The 23,709-nt window shown below is 39.8% G+C and overlaps 2 protein-coding genes across 6 annotated transcripts in view; both read right to left on the minus strand.

Moving 5' to 3' along the window:
* Positions 1-2,716: 2,716 nt before the first annotated feature.
* On the minus strand, positions 2,717-19,332 carry cwc22 (CWC22 spliceosome associated protein homolog). The gene is made up of 20 exons (XM_056389899.1): positions 19,163-19,332; positions 17,842-17,898; positions 17,514-17,740; positions 16,348-16,625; positions 15,519-15,785; positions 14,093-14,221; positions 13,626-13,794; positions 12,658-12,711; positions 12,405-12,540; positions 11,244-11,450; positions 11,096-11,158; positions 10,910-11,005; positions 10,195-10,276; positions 9,743-9,803; positions 6,290-6,367; positions 5,926-6,078; positions 5,689-5,816; positions 4,954-5,055; positions 4,081-4,271; positions 2,717-3,474 (listed from the first exon to the last, which is right to left on the minus strand). The coding sequence occupies exons 2-20, from the start codon at positions 17,894-17,896 to the stop codon at positions 2,960-2,962; spliced, it is 2,991 nt and encodes a 996-aa protein (XP_056245874.1). The 5' UTR covers positions 17,897-17,898; positions 19,163-19,332; the 3' UTR covers positions 2,717-2,959.
* Positions 19,333-20,025: 693 nt separating this feature from the next.
* Positions 20,026-23,709, minus strand: part of itprid2 (ITPR interacting domain containing 2) — a 44,251-nt gene continuing 40,567 nt past the window's right edge. For all 5 annotated transcript variants that reach the window (XM_056388993.1, XM_056388996.1, XM_056388994.1 and 2 more), the window contains one exon: positions 20,026-23,667. In XM_056388993.1, coding sequence (XP_056244968.1) covers positions 23,560-23,667 — 108 coding nt within the window. In that variant the 3' untranslated portion in view covers positions 20,026-23,559. The remainder of the gene's footprint in view (positions 23,668-23,709) is intronic.

Raw genomic sequence — 23,709 nt, forward strand, 5'->3', positions numbered from 1 at the left:
TGGGTAAATATATGTCTTCCCCTCGCCATACACATAGGAGAGTCATTGTACAGTCTGAATCGTTCAAAATTAGGCTACAGCCAACACAGCTTTGCATAAAGACTGAAAAGAGCCTGGCTCTGTCCAATTTTTTTAAAAACCTACAATCACCTGTTATTAACATGTTAAGTCTCCTGTGTGTAGTGTGTGTTATAACTGTGCTTGGCCACAAAGTAGTCCAGTACCAACAGTAATTTGTTTGAGCTAAGAGGGAGCTTCATTAGGAACAGCAGGAGTTAGAAATGTGTCCTAAAAACAAATAAATAACCCAATTAAATAATAAAATGCTAAGTGTGTTTACACTGAGGATCAAAACCCCTAATTAATATTATATGCATATCCTGTGTGTACAGTTGGTGCAAACAACAGTATTCTGCAGCCGTGCACAATTACAGACAGCAAATTGCTTCTTAATACAGTCAGAAGCTTAACAACACACTTAAACACAACAGTGTGTGTTAGGGAAGACTCACAACATTAGTGCAGTGTTTCTTTCAGGTCAGTGGCAGCCCAGACTTATTATGTGCAGTGAAGCGACATCGTGACGTGCAAGAGATAGTGGAGGAAAGAGTCAGACACACACTTGACTTCCACATCACTGATCACAGGACGGCGTGGAGAAACCAGGCAGGTACGACGGGAAAGTTCAGACTGTGTTGTTCCTGTTGAAGAGATAAAAGTCAACGAAGTGCAGACATCAGCACATGCTGAGCTGACGCCACCAGAAGAGACGGTTTACTGTAAACAAAAATACTGCTTTCAACAACCTACATTTTTCAGTTTTAAGTGGTAAAACCTGAAACAGATGAGCCTTTACAAACAGCACAAACATAAATATACTACACATTGCTGCGGCACCAGCATTGGTGGAAAGTAACCGAGTATTTTGACTCAAATTCCATTTTGAGATATTTGTACTTCTTCAATCTCCTGAATGAATTTAAGACCTAAAAAAAAAAAAAAAACAAGAAAAGTGGCATCATGAAGGAGGATTTCCCACAACCTGGCAACCCAAAGGTTCCTCTTGTAACTGATCTATAAAGTACCAGCAAATGATTTATTAACCAATAATAAAGTCAAGTGAAAGTAAGTTGTTGGTTTTTTTTTTTTTTTAAGGATGTAATTATATTCAGAAACACTTCTTGAGATTGGTAGCGTTTCAAATCAAAGGAGCTATTTGTAAGTTTTGCTATTGCTACATAGCTAACGTTAGCATTAACGGCTGTTTACTTACCAGTCTAGAAGAATCGAGTTCAGCATCAAACTTCATTCCTTTACTCGCCCAGATGTGGAAAGCAACATCAGTCTTAACTCTTGTCTCGATCACGTCTTTTCTTCCCGCTGAAGTTATCTTTAACTAGCTCATCACTCTGACGATCAATCCCGACACCTGCTCCCGGCAAGAAACCATGTTCTTCAGGAAACTTAAAGGGGCTACAAATGGCCCCTTTTCGCACATTTTGCTCACAATACTTGTGTAATTTTACAAAAGATTTTGAAAGCAGGACAGATGCTTTTGATGCAGTATTTTTACAGTGCTATATTAATCCTTTTAGTTAAGTAAAGGACCTGAGACGTGAGGTTCTGTTGGTCCGCAGCCTGGCTGTGTGTCCCTGAACTCACTACTGCTTTAATGCTAATCAAGAATCTGGTACTGAAGCTTGTTGGGCTGAAATTGGACGAGTTTCAGTGTGTTTATGGATTCAGCAAATTGTGCGTGTGTGTGTGACTGTGTGTTGACAGAACTGATTAGTCACATTTCAGTATCGCATCATCAGGGTTCCCTAAGTGTTTGGATATTTCAAACAGCTGCTTCCATCTGTTCAAGGGTCTAATGTCTCCACAAGTCTCACCAATGTTATTACAATTCATCCTGAGGGGAACACCAGTGTCTGTACCAATCTCATGGAAAATGTTGAAATATTCCGTTTGAAAACACAAACAACATGTAAATTAGTCAGATTTAGAAGTACTGGTATGTTATCTTTAGCTGCCAAGATTAGTAGTTAATTAACTAACAAGTCGATTGAAATGAATTGGCTATTTTAGGAAATAAAAATGCCAAAAATCAGATTTTCTTTGTCTCATATTAAATTAACTACTTTGGGGTTTTGGGTTGTTGGTCGGACAAAATCATTTGTGTTGCAGTATATTTTGATGGGTTTTTATCACTGTTTACTGTTGTTTCATTGACCTATGTATTACTTGCATCAGTTACAGCACATATATTTTTAGAATTGATACAATATGAGTGGATAATCGTCACTGGAGTGAAAAGCAAGGGGTGACATAAGCAGGAGAAGCAGCTATAAGCAGAGGTGGAGGCAGAGATGATGTTTGTATGAATCATGTCTCACTAGATTATAAATATAAACTCAGATTTATTACAACACAAACCACAACTCCCTGCTTGCTTTTACAACAGGACTGAGGAAATTTACCATAATATTATTTTTCTACCTGGTTTATTTATTAGATTATTCATTTCACTCTACAGTTACTTAGATATTTGTGTGGTGTGGTGTGATCTTCACATTTGAATGTAAGTGGATTTCCCTAAAAAGGATCAACTTTTTCTAAGTGTTTGGGGGAAAAAAACAAACAGCTTGTAGTGACTCCACAGTAAATAAAACAGTTCACCTGGTCGGGAACTGGAAACAGTGGAAACAGAAACAGATTAGAAAACATGTAAAGCAACTTTAATGTTTTTTTTTTTTCTAATTTCATAAACAACAAAAATCAACAATAGAAAATACAGACAGACGGAGAGGGAGAGGTGAAGAGAGAGATGGGACCTGAATCCAAAACACCAGAGTGACAGGATAGGGGGGAGAATGGAGGGATGACAGAAGGAAAAGATTCACTTGTCTGTCAGTCATCAGTCCATCACTGCTGCTTCAGGACGGAGGGATGAAGAGTTTTACCTCCTCCTCCTGTCCTCTCTCTCTCTGTTCCTGTCTCTGTTCTCTTTGTTCCTCTCTCTCTCCCTGTCTCTCTTTTCCTCATTCTCTCTCTCTCTTGGTCGCTCTTGCTCTCTTTCTCTTTCCCTCCCTCTGTCTCTGTCTCTGTCTCTCTCCCTCTCTCCATCCCTTTGCCTGCCTTGAACGTCCATTTTTCGTCTCCTCTCCTCCTCTTTCCGCTGCTCTTCTTCTTCTTCTTCTTCTGCTCTTTCATCTCGTCTGTTCCGACGGGCGCCCTCACGTGCGCGCTCTCGCTCCTCCGCCTCACGTGCATGGCCTTTCCTGTCCTTCCTCGCCTGCTTCTCGTCGTCACTGTCATCCTCCCCGTCTTTGTCGCTCCTGTGTCTGGTTTGCTTCTTGTCAGTTGGTTTGTCCTCCTTCTTCTTCTTCTTCTTCTTCTTGTCCTTCTCTTTCTTCTTCTTCTCCTCACTTTGTTGTTTTCTCTTCTTCTTCTTCCTGTGTTTGTTGTCCGAGTCTGAAGCACAAGAGGAATAAATAATCACTCATCTATTAATCTTTTACTTGCTCACTCTACACACAACTTAAATTTAAACATTTAATAACTTTTAAACATCACATCAAATGCAATTTCATTCATAATCATAAAACCAATGTATGAAAGTATGACAGAAAATCAGTAGGGGCGATAGAGTTACTCCTAATGACATAATTCATTTAATTAACACACTCTGCACCTGGATAAGCAGCAGAAAATGGATGGATGGATGGATTAACCAGCTGAAAAGGATTAATTCATTCATTAATTCATTCAATTCGTTTTTACTAAAATGAACTTGTCAATCATGAGTTTATCATCTTTCGAGCTACTGCAGCAGCAGTGAAAGTGTTTCCTACAGGTGTGATGGTTCTGACTGAAACTCTCTCCCAATGGGTTCCTATCACACACTCAACTTTAGGTAAAACCTTTAGCTGCTTCCGGAGCAGAAGCTATTCAGATCAAACACCTTTTGGATCGGGTCTAATTAGTTCAGGACTTAATTATCCAGAATCCCTGAGGCAGCAATGTAACCATCCTGCACACTGGGACATATTTAACTGCAGTAAATTAATACAGACTTACCTGAGCTGCTGCTGCTGGAGGAGTCAGAGTCTGAGGAGTCTGAATCTGATTCGCTGGAGGAGTCCGAGGAGGAGGAGTCAGATGAGGAAGAGGAGGATGAAGAGGACGAGGACGAGTCAGAGGATTCCACTTCTTGGTTCTGAGTCATGATCATCTTTGGAGCGTTCTTCAAATGTTCCCTCAACTCGTCCCTGAGAGAGAGTGAGAAAAGTGTGTGTGAAATACATGTAGGTACAAGATGCACAATATAGTGTTGTTGGTCAATGTGTGAATATAGACTCTGAAATTACAGCATACAATAATATTTGAGACAATAGTGTGCTTCCAACTGTGTGGCAGTTTGGGGAAGGCCCTAAACATTTAAAATTTAACTGTTTTTGTAATAAATAAATTCATATTAAAATTCTACATTAATATTAATTGTGCATTCATACACAATTTATGTTACTTCTGCAAAAAGGGAGATAGAGTCCTTTTCTCATTTACCTTAGTTAGTTCAGTTAAGTTAACTGAATGAGTACAAAACTAAATATTATATTAAATATACATCTGGGAGAGCCAGAATAATTTCGTACCAATTACAGAAAGCGTGGTTATATTTATTTAAAAGAAGAAGAACAGTGAAACTGATCATTTGACATTGCTCATAATCACGTCATCACATTAAACTCATAAATAGATTTGTTGTGTTTCTGCTCCAAACACAGCGCACAAGCACAAAGAGCAAAATCCCAACAGCCAGGTTTGGAAATCTGAATAACGCCCATGGTTTGGGAATCTCAAGTCTCACTACTATCACATATTATGGCTATAACGTTCAGATGTCCACATACTTTTGGCCACATTGTGTATGTGTTTTTGTGTGTCTCTTACGTTAGTCCTCCCAGTCCAATAGAGGTGAAGAAGTTGATGGCGAAGCGAGTGTTTCTGGGATTATCACGAGGAAAGAGACCTTCAAAGAACGGCTGCAGAGTCCTGAAACAAACACACACACACACTTTAGTAACAAATAGCATACACTCACCAGTCATCATCATGTTTTCACATTGTAGCCCATCTACTCTTCCAGCTAGTAGTAGACACACAAGCACAGTAACAGCCGAAACCTGCAGCCAGTCTCACGTTGTCCAACTTTATTGTGTCTATCTCTGATCTTCAGCCTTAAAACCTTCATGTTCATATTAGATCCATGTTGTTACTTTTTATACACGACCTGCCTCTTTACCATTACCATTTGAATGTCCTGAGATTTCTGTCATATTTCTCAAAAGTTGACCTGCTGACCTTTGGCTGCCAAAGCCTCATGGCAGCTGTAGCTGTAGATTGCTAACAAAGTATTTACATGTGTTCACACGTCACTGTCGAGTTCAGCAGTAAAGACTCATCTACCTCTGAATATGGACACACAATGTTTCAGCTTTTCAAAAGGCTGCATGTGAAAATATAATGATGAAGAGAATCTAGCAGATGTTATAGGGCTCTATTAACACAGTCTGAGTACTCTGTGTGATAGTGGTATGACTGTGTGTGTGTGTGTGTGTGTGTGTGTGTTGTGTGTGTGTGTGTGTGTGTGTGTTTGTGTGTGTGTTTGTGTGTGTGTGTACGTACTGGTCTTTGAGCCTTTGGTTGAGTTTGGGGAGGCCCAAGTAGGCACAGAGCTCCTGGAAAAGGATCTTCACAAAGATCCTGCTGGACGACGTTGTAGTCTCCTCACTCATCCTGATGCACTCCAACACCTGGTGGAGAGAGGGGTGGGTAATATGAGGAAATTCAATTAGAGAGAGCAAAATTAAACTAAGTTTGGTCAGACTGGAGCGGATTTAATGGAAGTTTGTGTGTCCTTACACTCCAAGGGACAGAGTCCGTGTACAGCAGGTGAGCGAACAGTCGGGCCACGTTCCTCAGTTTGTTGGTCTCCAGTCGGTGAATCGTGTCGTACTGCTCCGCAAAAATCCCCTCAAAACTCTCCATGTACTCCTTCTTCAGCAGACAGAATCTCTGAAAACACAGACAGACACAAACACACACACACACAGACAGACAGACACACACAGACACGTAAACAAGTGCTTTCAATCTGTCCAGTGCTTCAGATGTCTCAGGTAGTGGATTCTCAAGGTGGATGTGTACATTTATTATTATTTTACATTATAATGTTCTTAGAAGCAAGATGTGTAGGTGTGTGTTTGTGCTCGTATGTGTCTCTCACCCCGGCCAGCAGACCAAAGAACTTTTCGTAGGTCCTCTGTTGAGCGCAGCAGTCCAGGATCATGTTACACAGCTCTTTCTGTTCACACAAACATAAAATATCTTGTAATACCAAATAAAAATTAACATTGTGTTCATCAAGGTGTTTAATCTGTATAACGTGTAATCTGAACTGAGTTTGTGTTTGTTTCCAGCAGCTGCAATAATAAGTCAGCGTGATGAAGCCTGGTGGGATCAATCTTCATGTCGGAGGAGGAAACTTTGTGAAACTAGCCATTAGTAAAACACTTTTAAGACTTTTTTGAGTTAAATTACCTAAAATATCTCTGACTATTTCTTTGCGTTGAAGCTTCTCAGTCAGCTGTGATCTGATTGGATCCTTTAAAAGCTCAGCGTTAAATGGGAATGAAGTTCCAACTATGTGAACTGGAGAGCAGCAGTGAGGTGTAAAATCTCAGTGGTGGGTTACATCCAAAGTGGTGCCAAAGTGAGGTTCGGCGTCACCACTCAACCTGAGGGAAAACAACAGCTCAAGCCGTTTTGTTTTGATTGTGTGTGATGTGTAAAGAGCAGCTGTGACGACAGCGTCTGTCTGAGATCACACACACACACACATGTTCAAACAATGACCTGACCCACATTTCAAAAGCATCTCAAGGCTATATTTAAAGTATCTTATGAATGTTCCTCGGTCTCAAGAGGCGTTTCTCAAAAGCGTCATAACTCCAGATGCTCTTGAAACAACTGTAGATTAAAAGTTCCTCCTTCCTGCTTGTGAGAATCTAAGATTCTGCAGGAGGAACCCAAAACTCTTCCGTCCTGATCCCCCTCTATCTCTTCTCCAATAATATATTAATCTGTTCTGGCTGAAAAGACACCGTCCTCTTTTCTTATTATGTGGCACAAGTTGTTTGCCATGCTGGACATGTTGTCGGTCTAATCCAACGTCCGTCGAGAAGTTGTTTTAGTTCAGACCAGAAAACGTGAGACGCTTTCAGATTTCATGTTTTTGAGCTTCGTGACTCGATGGAAATGTTTTTTCTTCAGGAACCACCTCAGTCGCTGCGGCTGTTCAGTGTTTGAGACAGAGGCTGTGAGAAAAATATGTCAGAGGACAAACATCTTCAAAGAGTGAGTGCAAGTGTGTGTGTGCGTGTGTGTTCCAGCTGTTGTGCTGAGTGATTCATCCTGATGCTGATGAAACTCTGGCTGACAAGGTCATCGGCTTTGACCTCTCTCTCCCTCTCTCACACACACAAAGTCCCCGCGCCTCCAACATGAAGAATCATTTGTTCATCACTCGATCTTGTGTTCATTTAATGAACTAAAGCACAATCAAATATTAAATAAAGACAAATATAACTGACGAGAGAGTCCACTGCGATGTCTTCAAACCCAAAGATCTTCTATTTACAGTCATTTAAAACAATGAAAAGCAGCAAGTTCTCACAATAAAAAAATATAATGCAAATTAATTCAACAGTTTATCATCAAAACTGTTGCAGTCTCTCAATTTTCAATTGATCAGCTAATTGTTTCAGTAGTACACTCACAACACACATGCAGAGACCAACACGTGCTCATGATTTTTCTCATCATGTGCATCAACAGCTCAAACAGCCAAAGTCTGTTCGCAGTGTTTAACTCGAGGTACAGAATGAGAAGCTGGGGACAGGTGTTGATGATTTTTTCCCACAGTCTGCAGCATGTGTTTCAACTGAAGTCAATGACATGTCATAGTTAAATGTTTATGCTGCCATCACATGAAACTCTTGGGAAGAGGAGTACACCGTGCGTTTGGAGTTCAAATTCTTGAAGACGTGAGAACACTGTTGACAGTTGACTGAAAATGAAGGTTGCCTTGTTCCACTTTGAAAAATGGTGAATCATTTTGTGGTTTCTGCATTTCAATGCCATGAAAAACATGAAGAGGGTAGACAACAAAGGCACAAAACAACCAGAAAGAGACTAAAAACAACCAGAAAGAGACATTAGACTGGAACTAGAAAGACTCGACAAATGACGACCCTGATGTCTGTAGTCTCTGGGGTTAGGGTTAGTGTGTAGGAGGGGTGAGGGGCCTTTTACTCATCTGTGCCAAGGGGCCCATCTAGTCATAACCTGTCTCCGTTTTCAACCTTCTTCGACACTGCTGATAAAACCCGACAGCGACAGTTTTCATTTCAACAGACAAAATCAATGATCGTCAGCCTGTAAAAAGGCGCTGCTCTCGTCCACCTCCGTCTGCAAACGTGTCGAGGAGCCGAACCATCAAACGCACAAGCTGGTCCTCAAACAACACTAACAGAGCTGTGTCCTCAGACACATGATGTTTCTCACAGACCTGAGTTTATATTTTTATAGCAACAATTAGCTTATTAATCAATATAAGGATCAACAGAAAACAGCCAACTGCTGATAACTGATAAGTCATCAAAGATATTTTTCATGAAAGAACTGCCAAATGTTTCTGATGTTTTCTCCATTCTGACAATTTTCCGCTTTTCTTTGTTTTATATCATTAGAAATTAAATTTTTGTGTTTTGAACTGTTACTCGGACAAAACAATCAAAAATCAGAGACGTCACCTCGGACTCTGGGAAAGTGTGATCGATATTTTGCACTAATTCTTGACATTTTACGAACTGAGCGATTCATCAAACAAATAAACAACAGATTAACTGATTGTGAAAATAATCTTCAGTATTTTGTTTAATGTTTAATACCTCATCCCCTCACTGACAAGCATTTTACTGGCTACAAAAACCGTTAGAATAAATATATAATCTTTTTAATTATCATCATTAATAAATGGTTAATCCCTTGGATTATACTGTTTAGACGTTGTTGATGTGAGGACACTCACTGCTTAACGGGTAGCGCTGAGAGAGGAGGGGCTTTACAAGAATTCAACAAATTTTAAGATAAGATGCTAATTAGGCTCAACTGGTGCGTACAATCAGTGTTTGTTTAGAGCTTATTCATAGAAATTTACGATCATCTTAGCTCTTTATGGCTGTGTTCAATGTACCAGTGTTGTGGGTGAAAAGGGGACATGGGGTTGACTGTGGGGAAGCAGTCTGCAGAGAGAACTGGATATTAAGTGCCATCCCAAGTCCACAACCAAGGCATCATCAGAACAGTAACAATGATATAATTTTTGTACTTCCCAGGCAATAATATATCAGCCACCAATATACTGTGCATCCCTTTTTAAACGATTGTCTTAACTTTGTTGTTTAATTATCAGTCACTCGTTCTTTAAGATTTATCCAGTATGGAGAACTCAGTCCTCTGAGGTGGGAAACTCAGAGAAAGACAAGTTTTCTCATTTATCCTCATTAATGTGTCTGATTGCATCGTTGGAGCCTTTCACATCAGTCAAGAGTTATATGTGTGTGTGTGTGTGTGTGTGTGTGTGTGTGTGTGTGTGTGTGTGTGTGCGTGCACTCACCGTCTGGCTGTCAGGAAAGTCCATCTTGATCAGTTTATGAGCACACTCCTCGAAGTCCAAACTACAGAAACAATCGATCAATCAATCAATCAATCAATCAATCAAATCAGTCGGTGACTGTATATCAGTGAGCTTGTGAGACTCTGTGTGTGTGTCTGTGTAATTTTCTCAATCTGTTTCAGTGTTTCATCCTGTTCTCCAAACCTATGAACTCATATTCAATTAAACCATGGTAAGTAGGGCACACACACACAAACGCACGCACACACACACAGCTTTAAATATTAGTCCAAACTCCATCAAATATAGCAGAAGCTGTAAATAACTGCCAACACCCTGAGAGACAACTGAGTCACCGACTATGTGAGTGTGTATTAATAATAACATGTGTTACGTGTGTGTGTGTGTGTGTGTGTGTGTGTGTGTGTGTGTGTGTGTGTGTGTGTGTGTACCTGGACTGTATTGCGAGGTAGATGGTTCTTCTGAAAGCAACCAGGTTGACTTCTGTCTTATCAAAGATGGTGACCTTCTCATCTGGGAGAGACACAGACAGGTCATGTTTAAGGTCACGGAAAATGCTGTTTTGTTGTGTATTATGTTAAAATCAGGTTCATATCAGAACATTAGAAATACAACTAATGTGAGAATACAATATCAGAATATTTAACCATAAACCTGATCAGTGAGGTGTCCTTTGAGGTTATTGTCCTTTATGATTTTAATCAAATCAAACCATGTCTTTACATTCAGTAATTCCCTCTCTATTTACAGTCACTTTTATTGTCAGGGGTGGATTCTGCTATTCCTGCGCAGCATTCAAAACTTCCTTCACACCAACAGCAGATTCGCAGGGAACAACACAGCATGTAATCCAGAGTTACGCGGCAGGAAAAGCACAGGTGCAACACATTTCACTAACGATGGCTCAGTTCCAAGACGCCACGAAATCAAACGCACCTGTGCTTCTTCTGCTGTGACTCATACAGCCTCACTGTTTACTGTTCAGTCTTCTACAGCTCATATCAGAAGTGTATTAAGTTACTGCTAAGTAGTTGATTAGTCAATTAGTCAATCAACAAAAAGTACTCGGCAACTATTTAGATAATTGTTTAATTTCAGTTAAAACAGGGGAGAAAAAATTCTCTAGTTCCGGAGAACATGTCTCACCTTCTCCCCCCTCCTCATTCTCATCTTCATCCTCTTCATCTTCGTCGCTGCCGTCTCCCTCCTCCCCTGAATCGCTGCTTCCCTCGTCCAGGATATCTGTCAGGAGGAGGTGACAGCGGATTGGTTAAACTGTGAAAAACTGTGATGGCTGATTGGACAGAGTCGGACGTTTATGCACGTTCTCACCTTTTTTAATGGTTTTGTATTTCTCCTCGTTCTCCAGGAAGTCTGGGTCCATCTTAAACACATCTGAGTGAACACAAACACACCGTTAGTACTACCACATAAACACTTAGACCCCAGTAGATTCCTCCCCTCCCTATCCAGCTCTTACTGAGGATGTCCTCAGTGTTGTACTCATCGTCCAGCGGCAGCATGTGGGTGAACTGGTCATCCTCGTCCACCAGGTCCAGGCCTTCTGGGATCACCGGATGATCTTTGAAACCGTCCTTCCTGATGGCAAACATCACTTCAATCATGTACTGGACCCTCTTATCGATGGCCGACTCGTGGAGGACGTTCCTGAGACGCTCAAATATGGCTGAGAGGAGAGACAGACATGTTTCTGATCACGTGCTGATATTTGTGACGTGCTGATATTTGTATTTATTTTGTATTAATACTTGTATATACTTACTTATTTGTAAGTATTGTACTTGATATTTGTATTCAATATTTTGAAAATATTTGTATTTATTTTTACAATTTGATATTTGTATTTATTTCTCTTATAAATGCAATATTCTTTAGTTTAAAGGATGCAGGACTTAAAAGGACTTTTTTTGATTTTTTGGGGGCGAGTTCTGCCTTAGAAGACTATTTCAGGGGAAACAAAGTCCCTAAAATAATGATGTTTTTGTGATGAATCAGGTTTGTAGAAGCTGACGTTTGACGTTATTTGACTTGGCTCTTAACAGTGGATCTGAACTGGATTATTTACATTTCTTTTTACTTTTTTATCTAGAATAGTTTCACTATCTATCTATTCACCTTCGCATAGTCATTAGGAAAGGACTTTGCTGCTCCTTCACTTTATCCAACCAGACTGCAGGGATTGAACTGGGAACCTTTTGATCACAAGTCTGATTCTTCAGCATTCGAGCAAACAGTTCAAAACCCAAAGACATGGAGTTAACGATGATATAACAAAGGCAAAAGCAGCAAATCCTCCCAAAGAGCTGGGAGCACTGAATATTTGGTGTTTTTGTTTGTGACTTTGCCTTAAATAATTAAAGGATAATCATTTCAGCTCTAACTGAGATGATCAGCCACGATGAGTTATGATAATGACTGGGACAATTTTGAAATATGCTTTTAAATCTTAACGTCTTTGAATGTTATTGTTTTTATGAGGAACAGACTTTTGTATTTTTTCTGCTTGGTTTGTTCTCTTTCTGCTTACGTAATCTCAGCATCATTGAAAATGAGGCTAACACTCAAGGTATCCCTGAAAAAATAAATAAAAGTTGACAATAATCGTGAGTTTGCAGTGTACCGTTGATTCCTCGAGGGGAGACTTCGGTCAGTTTGAGGCCACACTCCTTCAGGAAGGCAATGGAGACCTCCACACTGTCGTCAGTCGGTCGCTCCAGCAGCAGAGTGAGCATCTCCAGACACAAAACCTCATGGGCCTGAGGGAGCGAGACATCGCAGCAGACAGAGCGAGAGAGGAGTAAACACACCTCATTAGAGCTGAGCATCAACACTCAAACCCTTCATCCATGCTAAAGTCAGATGGCACTACCTACCACGTTCTGGTTGATGAGGTGAGCCACAAACTTTGAGGCTGTCAGGCACTGTTGCTGGAAAACAAAAGACAGACAGGCTTTAATACATTTCAGACCTCAACAGTGCTACTACTTACAATGATAACAAGAAGAGTAAATTTAAGAATACCGAATCCTAATCTACCTGTCTGACGTGTGTAGAGGTGTATGTGCGGTTATTCTGTAGCAGTCTGGAGTCATGTGCGTGTGATTTCATTACGGTAAACACAGTGGACGGACCGTGCATAACGAAAATGTGCTGTGATGCGGCACTTCTCAAAACAGAGGCTGCAAATTTATCAACATATGTATCGTGCTGCCTTCACACAGCCGCAGGGATTTAATGAACTGAAGGAGAAGATTTTCATTCAGTATAAAAGCAGCTGTGGGCAACAGATACCGTAAGCAACACTTACGTAACACTCATGTTCATTTATAGATAAGACCGATTCACTAATGTTCCTCATTTTACCACATTAAAAATGAATTTCTGATGCAGATTTAAACACATCTACATGATCATGTGTAATTTATTAAAACAGCTTATTTACATTTTATGCATTATTTCATTATTATTGTGCATTTGCTCCAAGTATTCAAGTTGCTCTTGTTGAGTGAATTAACAAAGTTCGTGTGGGGAGACTTTGTGGCAGAAGTGGATGTTGTTCTGAGACGTCTATTCTCAAAGTTTAAGTCCCCTTTTTTTACTGGTGGGCACCAAAACACCACACAGATTAACAAAATTAATTTCAACATCAGGAAAATACTAAACTACAGGAGCACTGCTTCCATTGGTTCTTGCACCTCTTGGAAAATAGAGACACACATCAATTCATGTTTATTTGAAACCAGACGCTGGATCAGAACCTGATGCACATTTTCTTCCCCAGACTGTCAGACAGGCTGGTATGCAGTCAGGTTATTGTTCATACAGTCAGTCAGACAGGTACCTTGAGGTTGCGGCGGTAGCTCCTCCTAAAGGCCAGGATGAGACGCTTGAGGATCAGTTCTCCAATCTGGGGGAATTTGGAGTTGATAATGGCAACGACGGCAGAATAAACGTGAGTGAAAATCGGAGACGCTGCCTGAGCCTGGAGCACTGAGCGAGCCAGCAGACCCCTGAAGGACAGACAAAACGACAGTTACATGACCGCAAGGTACAACAGAACAAAAATCTCTATAATCAATCATGCTAGTCAGGAAGCGTGACTTTGAGAAAGACAACAAATTAGTTAATAAGTGTCAAAAAATGGCTGATAGCACTTTGTTGAAAGAATTTTCCGATTCATTTGAAATAGCTACAACAAAATCAGTTTCACTCCAATTGTCACATAAATTTCTAACACCACCTAAAATGTTTATATTTGCATATTAAGTGTTAATGTGCAGTTGTTCACGGGTGTGTGTTATTGTTCACCTCCCCCTGACGATGTTCTCCTGCAGCAGCTCCTGGATGATCATGACAATGTTGGACACGTTGACTTTGTTGATCAAACCGTTGATGGACTTCTTCAGGGCCTCCCAGCTCATCCTCTGATAGGCCAGGCTGCACGGGAGGCGGGGCGTCAGCAACAACACACACAGATTAAAGGGTGTGAGTCAAGATTTCGGTAACACACCTCAGAACAGAGTTGATACAAGTTAAGTGAGTTCAATAAAATCTGCTCCTCAAAAGTTAGGTTTAATGCCGTTGGCTGCAGGGAGTGTTTTACAGTTTTGTTAAAATGCAAGAACATATTATTATATATAAAAACAGTACATCTTTTAGTGTAACAAATAACCACATTCACATTTTTGTTCAGTGTCCATATTTGATTTTTTTTTAGTCATTTAGGTTTTATTTCCTGTCAGAGCGTCTTTGAATGCATCACATTCAACCAATTTACCATATAATAACAACTCAACTCAAGCAAACAATGAGGTGACTAAATCTGTATTAAGATGGATTTTCCCTCTGCATCAAGTCTCAAGTCTCCACGAGAAAAATGATCAGCAGTAACAGAGCGTAAACAGGACTGGAGTTAAAATAAAAAGAGAGGATGGTTTCCAATCCTCGTGGGGATGGGTCCCAACTGCCAGTTCCATTTTGGATCCGGTTCCAAGTTGGTAAAATACCCAAATTTGTTACGTTCTGCAGCCAATGAATCCCTAATGAAATCTTTTATTCATTCTATGTTTAGCCTCTTTTGCCTCTCTTTCTGATACTACATGCAACATCAGGTTCAACATGTTTATGTAAGAACTTGTGGAATTTCTGAGATTCTGCAACTTGTAGCAGTGGTACAAGTTTACCTTCAGGAAACCTTGTTTATGTAAAATACCTGTGATTTATTTAATTGATATTCACTGAATGATAAAGCAGAATGAGTATAATTTTCATTGTGTTTTTACTCTTGCTTCTACAGCCCCCTAGTGAGGAGAAAACACAGCAAAGGGAAAGACGGGATAGGGTTAATGAAGAGAGTAGTGACAAAACATGTGGGGAAAGCCTTACAACCCTTCAGCACAGTAGAGTGTCCATAGTTCTGAATTGATAGTTAATTACCGTAATTTCTATTAATGTCATTGTCGTGCTTTTCTAGTAATTGGTCCTTAAATCACAATTAAAATAAACAATTGTTTTACTGACGTTATTAGAAAAAAGCTAGATTCTTAAACATCAAGTTCTATCTTCTGTTACTTAATTTGCCACCAACAAACTAAAAAAAACTACGTATTAGATTGGATTAGAAAGAATTTGGATTTAAGGAGCAGATTCTGAACTGGATTCAGATTTATAATCCAATCAAACCATATCCCTAAATCCTCATGTCTATAAACCAACTAAGTAAACACGCTCTTACCTGCTCTTGTCAGTGATTTGCTGCTGCATCATGCGTAGCTTGGCGGGGGGGATGTAAGCTCCACCGGTTCTCGTCAGTATCGGGTCGATCTCCTCCTTCTTCTTCTTGACCGGCGGCTCGTTGGCCACCGCCGGCTCTCCTTCTCTCGGCGAGGAGGCGGAGCGGCCACGTCTCCTGTAATCGGACTCTGCATCCCGATTGCCCCGCCGGTCAAAACGCCCGTTCCTGTTGTCACGGCGATCGTCATAGCGATCGTCATAGCGATCTCTGGGCGGAGCAAGGGAAGCCGGGGGTGAGACAAAAACATTCAATTATTCATGTTATTACGTTAAAATTACAATTTTACAGAACTGTAACGATACAATTGATAGTACTACATAGTACAGTTTTCTCTTCACATCTCTGTCTTCTTCACTGTGAATTGTTTCAGATCATGTTGTTAAGTCATGAACACTCATCTAATTGAGATTGTTAGTCACTCAAATCAGGTTTTTCACACTAAGCATTTGCCTTTCCAGACCACCTTTACAAAACATCCCCCAGGTCTGAACTGGTCTGGTGTGGCTTAAAAATGTCTGGTGGTTTTAGTGGTCGGAGTACATTTAAGTTTACTAATGCAGCACAATTTCACCATTAAAAGAGTTTTTAAAAACTTAAAAAAAAAACTTGTAAAATGAGTATTACTGTATTCAGAAGAATTTAATCTACGTGTCACAACTTTCTTTAACATACTGATCATCTTACATTAAAGTAATAAAAAGTCACTTACAAAAATACTACAAGCTAACTGATACCAAGATATGTGGGTCTGTTTTTGTCTGTGTGTTACCTAGCATATCGTCCTCTGTCGTAGCGCTCCCGGTCACGCTCTCTCTCTCTGGACCTGGATCTGTCTCGTCCCCTGGACCTGGACCTGTCTCGTCCTCTGGACCGGGATCTTTCTCTTCCTCTGGACCTTGATCTGTCTCTTCCTCGGGATCTGTCCCTCTCTCTGGACCTGGATCTGTCTTCTTCTCTGGATTTGGACCTGGATCTGGACGCATCTCTCTCTCTGGACTTGGATCTGTCTTGCTCTCTGGACCTGGACCTGGACCTGGACCTGGACCTCTGGAACAACAAACAAACAGAGTGTGAGCAGTATTCCCTTCTGTTTTTACATGTTAAAATGATCTGGATCTATCTGAATGCAGGCTGGACTTGGACATGAACTCGACAAAGAACACCGGACCAACAGAAAACTGACCACCACATACTGATTTACTATTTATTTCTTATTACTATTTCAAATGGGTAAAATTTTATGTCATTGTAGGGCTGTGCATAGTGTTATTGATTTGTTCAGCCCCTCAGGTTTCAATGACAATAAAGGCTTTCTAATTTCTGATTAACGCAATGTGAAACGATGTATATTGCTCAGTTATTTATTTATCAAAAAGTACTTTGCAAAGGAGTACCTTACATACAGTATTATTTAATAATACATGGTATTATATAATAATACTGTATATAATCATTTAATATGGTATTACACCCTTCCCCTATCTCTCATCAGCTACCACCACAAATATAATCCAAATCTGTGGGAAACACTGAGAAAAACATGCTGCCATTTTTTTTAAAGTCTTACTTCAGCTGTAAAAGAGACAAGGCAGCAGCTCCAGTTCAACTTATAGTCAGACTCGGTCAGTTTCTACATTAAGTAAAAGCTTGTGGGTATCTGGGGAGTTCATGTCTAAGTTGACAGTAATGGACACACAGATCCCTTCTATTTGTGTTTCTGTCAATCATCAAGCTGCGTCTTTATTTAGCAAAGATGCTCTTCACTGGTCTTTGTCATGAAGCAAGCGAGCTTACTCTAACCAAGACCACTCTGTCTAACAAAGCCATGGAAATTAACACTGCAGACCACATGACATTGTGAGACCAGCTGTCCAGAATCGCAAAATCATGCATCACTTTGAGTAATAAAACATGTTTATATCAGTCCTTGCTTACTTTGATCTGGGCCACGCTGCTCCTAATCTTCCTCAGTGCCCCATTATGTTCATCCTCATCATCACTGCTGCTGCTGCTGCTGTCCGAGCTGCTAGAGGCGGGGCTCCTGGAGGGGCTGCGTCCTGCAGGACTGGCCTGAGGGGACGCTCCCTCTTTTGGGCTTCTCTCTACCGAGCCGGCCTTTTGGGGTCTTTCTGCTGCTGGACTGGACTCGTCCTCTGAAGTTCCTGAAGAAAAGACATGAAGATGAATATTAAAACTGCAGCTACAAGGACACCTACTGTTACCAGAACAATAGAACAAAGTAGTGACAGCCAATTCTGCTTACCACTATGTTTTCTCTGCGCAGGACTGGGACTTCGACTTCTGCCTGGAGAGTCCATACCTGGAAAACACACACATATACCCATGGCTGCAGCAAAGGACTATTTTCATGATAAATTTCGTTGATTCTTTTCCTGATAATTGATTGTCACAAAAGTGACTTATCAGAATCTATTAACGCATCTATTTAGTTTGCTACCATAGAATAAACACAGAAAATATTAATACTTGTGAAGATGGAAACAGTGTTTTGTTTTTGTTTGTTTTTTTTGACATTTCATTAAAAAATTGTTCACACGATTAATTATTGATCAAAATAGTTTAATTTTTTTCTTTTTTATCTTTATCACACATCATCTCATACATAAAGAAAAATATAGATTCTGTTGTTTAACAAAGGGAATTTTTCCACCCAATAATCTTTAGTTTTCTTACTATCAATAAATCCCATGAAGAGACTACTGTCTATCAATACTCTCTGGCTGCCCTACCATGTCTGTGATAGGGACATTATCTGACATAACTGTTAATTACATAAAACAATATTTTCAGTGCTGGATTAATGCTTATTTGATGTTCCAGTAACTACTTTAAGGTGATCTGCATAATTTACCTGTTCTCACCTTCACCGTGACAGGTCTTAGTCCTTATCCAGCTATATTTTGAAGGAGTTCTCAGAATTGTTGTTCAAACAACAATATGCGCCAGATTAACTTTAAGACCGTTTAGCAGGGTTTTAAAAAAAATCCACGCTTTGATCAAACCATCAAGATTGAAATAAAACATATTTTGGATTATTTTGCTTGAAAATCGAATCAAATAATCGATCTATTCATAAAATCATTTCAGCTCTGATGTAAAGACATGCTCCTATGTTTTACAAATGTTATTTTTCAGTGCTGTCCACTTAACTGAAACTTAACCTTAGAAAAATACACATATAACATACATAACAGAAATGCTTATAACTTTTAAAGAAAGTTTAGATTTACCTGTGGGTAATATACAGGAACAGCGAACACTATGATACGCGACCGGATATGGTCCGTACGTGTAAATTAATCATTTAAAAATTACTTTGGGCAAGATGTTAAAACATTATAAACAGTATAATAAGTAACTGTTAAATCATTTCCAACAAACGTTTCAGTTTTATCGCCATGTGTGTTTGAATCAGCTAGAGTTAGCTAAGCTGCTAATGCTACATTTTCTGTACGTAGTTAAACTGCCGGTTATTAGCCAGCTGGAGCAAAGAAACCGGGCGACTTTTTCTTCAAGAAACTCTTTCTGCTCCTTCTATATTTTAAGTTTCAATGTCGTCTTACCGTTCTCCTTCCCGACTTTTCGTCCCTCAGTTAAACCAGCGTCGCTTTTCTGGCGGAAAACTTCCTACAATAACCAACAATGCTTCCGGGGCACGTACAGTTTCCGGATTTCACAATAAAAGTCGCCAGGTTGAACGTTGGGGGCTGTTTTTGTATCGCCCCCTGGTGGTGATGATAACTGCCTCCCCCAAGGATGCTGTGTTTTCATCCCTTAGTTAGAAAAAGGAAAACAAGGAGTTATGATAGTGGAAAAAAAACACGAAATGCTGTAGTCTAAAAAAAATTAGTTGAACTGTCAGTCAAAGGGTGGTTTTTCTGTAACAATGCTGTTAATATGCTTATAAAAAGTTTTCTTTATAAAATGTTAATCGGTATCTCTGAGTATTTGTACAACGTGGCTTTGGTTTTTATCAGTTTATACTTATTACATTTCTTTTTGTGTGTGTGCGTGTGTGTGCATTAGTCTCAAATTGTTTTCACTGTTCACATTTATTTTATTTTATTATTGGCTTCTCAGTCATTTGAAAAGCACTGTTCATTGCATGAACCAGTATGAAAGATGATATTCAAATAAAGTTTAATTGATTGATTGACTGATTGATTGATTGATTGATTGATAAGTTACTGTTACCCAGTGTTGTAGCCCTGGCAGAGGTATGAGCTTCGAGTACTCTCTCTATCCTTGTGTGTAGGTTTAAGATTGGAAACTGATGCAAAACCCACTGGAGGGTTCTTATGAAGATTTAGTGTTAAACTGCTTACCAGCCCTCCTTCTACACACACACACACACACACACAGACACACACACACACACACATAGACACACAGACAATGACATCAGAAGTGAGGCAGCACTCATCTGTACTGAAAATAAATACATCTTTATTATTATCTCTACAGAGTGATCCCTCCCTGCATCCCGCTGACAAGACATCAGTACAAAATACACATCATCATTAATAGACGTCGACAGAAATTAATAGACACCAACAGTCAACCACTAAAGTGTAATTAGAAGTGTGTGACGGATCCTTGATCAGTAATAAAAAAAACAAAAAGCATTTCGAGCCTTGGCGCTCACAGTGAGTGTTTGTCCAGCAGAGCAGAGTTTGTGATCAGTGAAACATGACAAAAAAACTTTTCCACAAACACAAAGTCAATAAACAATGAAGAGAATCGAAGGTCAGTGGTCCAGTTAATAACAATTTGGAGCATTCACATGATTGAAAGTTCACATTTAGATCACATGGTGACACCTATCAGCTCCATTTGCTGAATGAAAACTGTCTCTGAAAGATCAAAATTATTAGTAAGTGGGACCTTTGAGCTTATATTCTCTTTAAATTGCTCCCAAAAATCAAGAATGAACATTAATGTAGGCCTACGCAAAGTTCAGTTTTCAGTAGATTATATCAATTCTAATGTGAGCCTGTGTGGAAATTTTCAGAATCATTGTTCCATTAAGAGGATTTTTAAAAAAAGAGGTATTTAGGGGAGTGTTTGCCATGATTGACAGGCGTCTGAGCCAATCACACTCATCTATGGAGGGTGCCAAGTGCTCGTTTCACCTCAGCTACTAAGATTTGATGTCTTCAATAACTGATGGTATCCGGAAACCTTTGAGTGACCACACAGACAATACACACAGGCTTCAATGAAGAAGAAAATAGATGTTCAGTGAGTCGTAAAAAATTGGTCAGTGATCAATCAGTTCTGTAGATTCTGTGTGAAGAGGAAGACAAGCTTCAGATTAATTTGTATTTGACATGCAGGTAGACAGTTTGTGGGATGACTGATTGCATCTGAAATGTTAGCAGTGATTTACTGATAATCTATTAACAATAATCTCAGTAATCAGAATATACTGTATGTTCATATTATTGCACAAAGATTTGTCATCAGACAGCGTGAAACTAACATGCTAACACAGCTAAGGTTCGAGCTACACTGCCCCACTCACTAAGCCCCTCCCCCTGACTGGTCATTAGATCATCATCAACGTCATCATCATCACCGCTGCTATAACAACTTACCAAAACCTGCTCCTGCTGTAGAATAACCTTTGACCTCTAAGCCTGACCTCCACAGTACCTCAAGATATCACACACTAACTTCATCACCTGCTAAATTACAACCATGCATTCAGGATGTGTTTAGCCTAGCTTAGCACAAAGACTTGAAGTTGGGGGAAAGTGCTAGCGTAGTTCCATCAAGACATAAAACTATTCACTCTCCAACGACTCCAACACTGTCTGAAAATGTAAAAAGGCGACGTTGTGGTTTTTAGCAGCTATCAGCATTGGAGCTATTTGTTAGCGAACATTTGTGGGCTGCAGTGACAGTAATAAATTATAATAATGCAGTAGCTTTAGAACATGACCTCATTTTAAAAAGTTGAAAACTTCCAAGTTATTGTGACCTACACATTTCTTAATTGAGTTGTTTATGAACTGACCAGCCTGCGATGTCACATCACAGAAAACACTGAAATGAACAGAATCAGCTGTGAAGGAGGTGAGGTAAAGAGAAGCATAATGATGACGATGATGATGGTGATCATGAAGAAGGAATGTTGACAGCTGAAGCATCATCATGTTTTTATGTAATCCCTTAAAAGCCTCTAAAAACATTTTACGTTTAGTTGAAATGTGCATGGAATGAGTAATTTTAAGGTGTAGAAGCTCCCAGTTTGACCCTCAGCCGACTTTTATTAAAGATTAAGGAATGCAACCTCTTACTAAAAGGCATGAGTGCATAGATTAAAAGATGATGAAGGCGTTTATAGTATTTTTAAAAGGAATCCCCTGTGTTGCTCTGTCAACACATTTTAGGCTCAATTCAACCAAATTATATAAAAAGAAAGATATTTTCTCCATCTCCCTCAGGTGGTGTTTCTCCAATGCAAAGTTTTATTTATACCTCAAAATGTGTCTCTGAGATGTTTGCCCCCACCTCAATACAATGGAAGACAATTGAATTTCATTTGAGGTTTTCACAGCATTGAAAAATTTAATTTATAGATATAAATCTTTAGATTTTTGTGAAATCAAACCCTGTTTTTCCATTTACATTCTATCATTCTCTCTCTGTATAGTAGTGTTGTCTGCCATTCAAGGGATTCAGAGAGAACCAAGCAGCATTTAATCCAGAGTTACTGTTTGTAATTTCATCTCTGATCTCTGAGATCTTTCATCTGATCTCAGCCTCTCTGTTTAATGTTCGCTCCCCTATATCTCTCTTATAGCTCTCCATAACAGAGCTGTATTAAGCTGCTGCTTTACACAAGGTAGTTTTTATTGTGACGAAGCCACAGGAAACACAAATTAAACTAAACCGTTACCAAAGAATTCAAGGCGCAACATTCCCAGAAACATCGTCCCTGTTATTTGGCTGTTTTCACTTGAACTTCTTCTACTGAAGACATACTGAAAACTGTGAAGAGCAGCTGTTCTGTGGATTATTCACAGTAACAGAGACACTGTTTCTGTTTTGAATCTTTTAAAAGCCATTTTTTGAATTGCTGTGAGCGGCAAAAACATGTTGCGGTATAGACAGAAATCTCAAAACTGGAACGAGGGACAAGAGGAAATATTTACGGATAATTAGAGTGAGCCAACTGTGTGTAATCTCTGTAGTTCTGAACAGTCGCTATTGACTACATTTAACCCTGATCAGTTTGTAAATAATTCAAACAGTGTCCTAGAGACAGCAATAAATATGTTTTGAGTTACAAGTTGCTTATCATTATTATTATTATTATTATTATTATTATTGTTGTTGTTGTTGTTGTTGTTGTTGTTGTTGTTGTTATCATTATTATTATTACTAAATGAACTTGCAGCACAGCTGTATTATATGGGAAAATATCAATATGGGGACATGAATTTGAACTTGATCAGGAAACCCTCAAAACTGGGATTAGTAGTGGTTGTAATGGTGGCAGTACTGTTAGCAGTACAAGTAGCTGTAGTCATAGTATTAGTGGCAGTGGTAGTAGTTTTACACTTTTGATCACAACAGTTTAGAAAAAGGAAACAGGATGTGGAAAAGAAAACACATTTCTGATGGATGCTGTAAGAGGAGGCGTGGACAGGCTGGTCCAGACTGGCGTTTCCCAGCATGCATCGCACTACCTCACTCGAACCAACTAGATAGTGGAAACGTCCTCTCCTGTCTGAGGCTCTGTCCTCCGCCTCTCACTGACGAGGGGGGCATGCCACAGGTGAGGTGGGGGTGGGGGGGGGGTGTTCATTTCATCATCAGTGTTACAGACATACAGTGTTCCACACAGACAGTGTTACTCAGCTATACAGTGTTACAGACAGACAGTGGTGCTGCTCAGGCTGTAGTTACTAAGGCTGAAGGTCAAAGAGGTGGTGCTCTGCTGTTGGCATGACTACAGGCGGTGTTGTCTGGTGGGAAGGGGCGATTGCCGAGGCGACACGGCAGCCAACAGCTCGCTGTAGATCTCCCGTCGGACCTCCTGCGCCAAGCTCTCTCGAATCTGGGAAAACACAGACAGAGGTGATGAAACCGTTTCAACAGC

Source organism: Seriola aureovittata, chromosome 11 (genome assembly GCF_021018895.1).
Source record: "Seriola aureovittata isolate HTS-2021-v1 ecotype China chromosome 11, ASM2101889v1, whole genome shotgun sequence".
Taxonomy (NCBI): Eukaryota; Metazoa; Chordata; class Actinopteri; order Carangiformes; family Carangidae; genus Seriola; species Seriola aureovittata.

Excerpts from the sequence above, each read along its gene's own strand:
- cwc22 (XM_056389899.1), bottom strand. The coding sequence starts at position 17,896 with ATGGACTCTCCAGGCAGAAGTCGAAGTCCCAGTCCTGCGCAGAGAAAA. Across the intron at positions 12,541-12,657 it reads ACCTCATCAACCAGAACGTG|GCCCATGAGGTTTTGTGTCT; the intron begins GTAGGTAGTGCC and ends TCGCTCCCTCAG. Across the intron at positions 6,079-6,289 it reads TCTTTGGTCTGCTGGCCGGG|AGATTCTGTCTGCTGAAGAA; the intron begins GTGAGAGACACA and ends CTGTGTTTTCAG.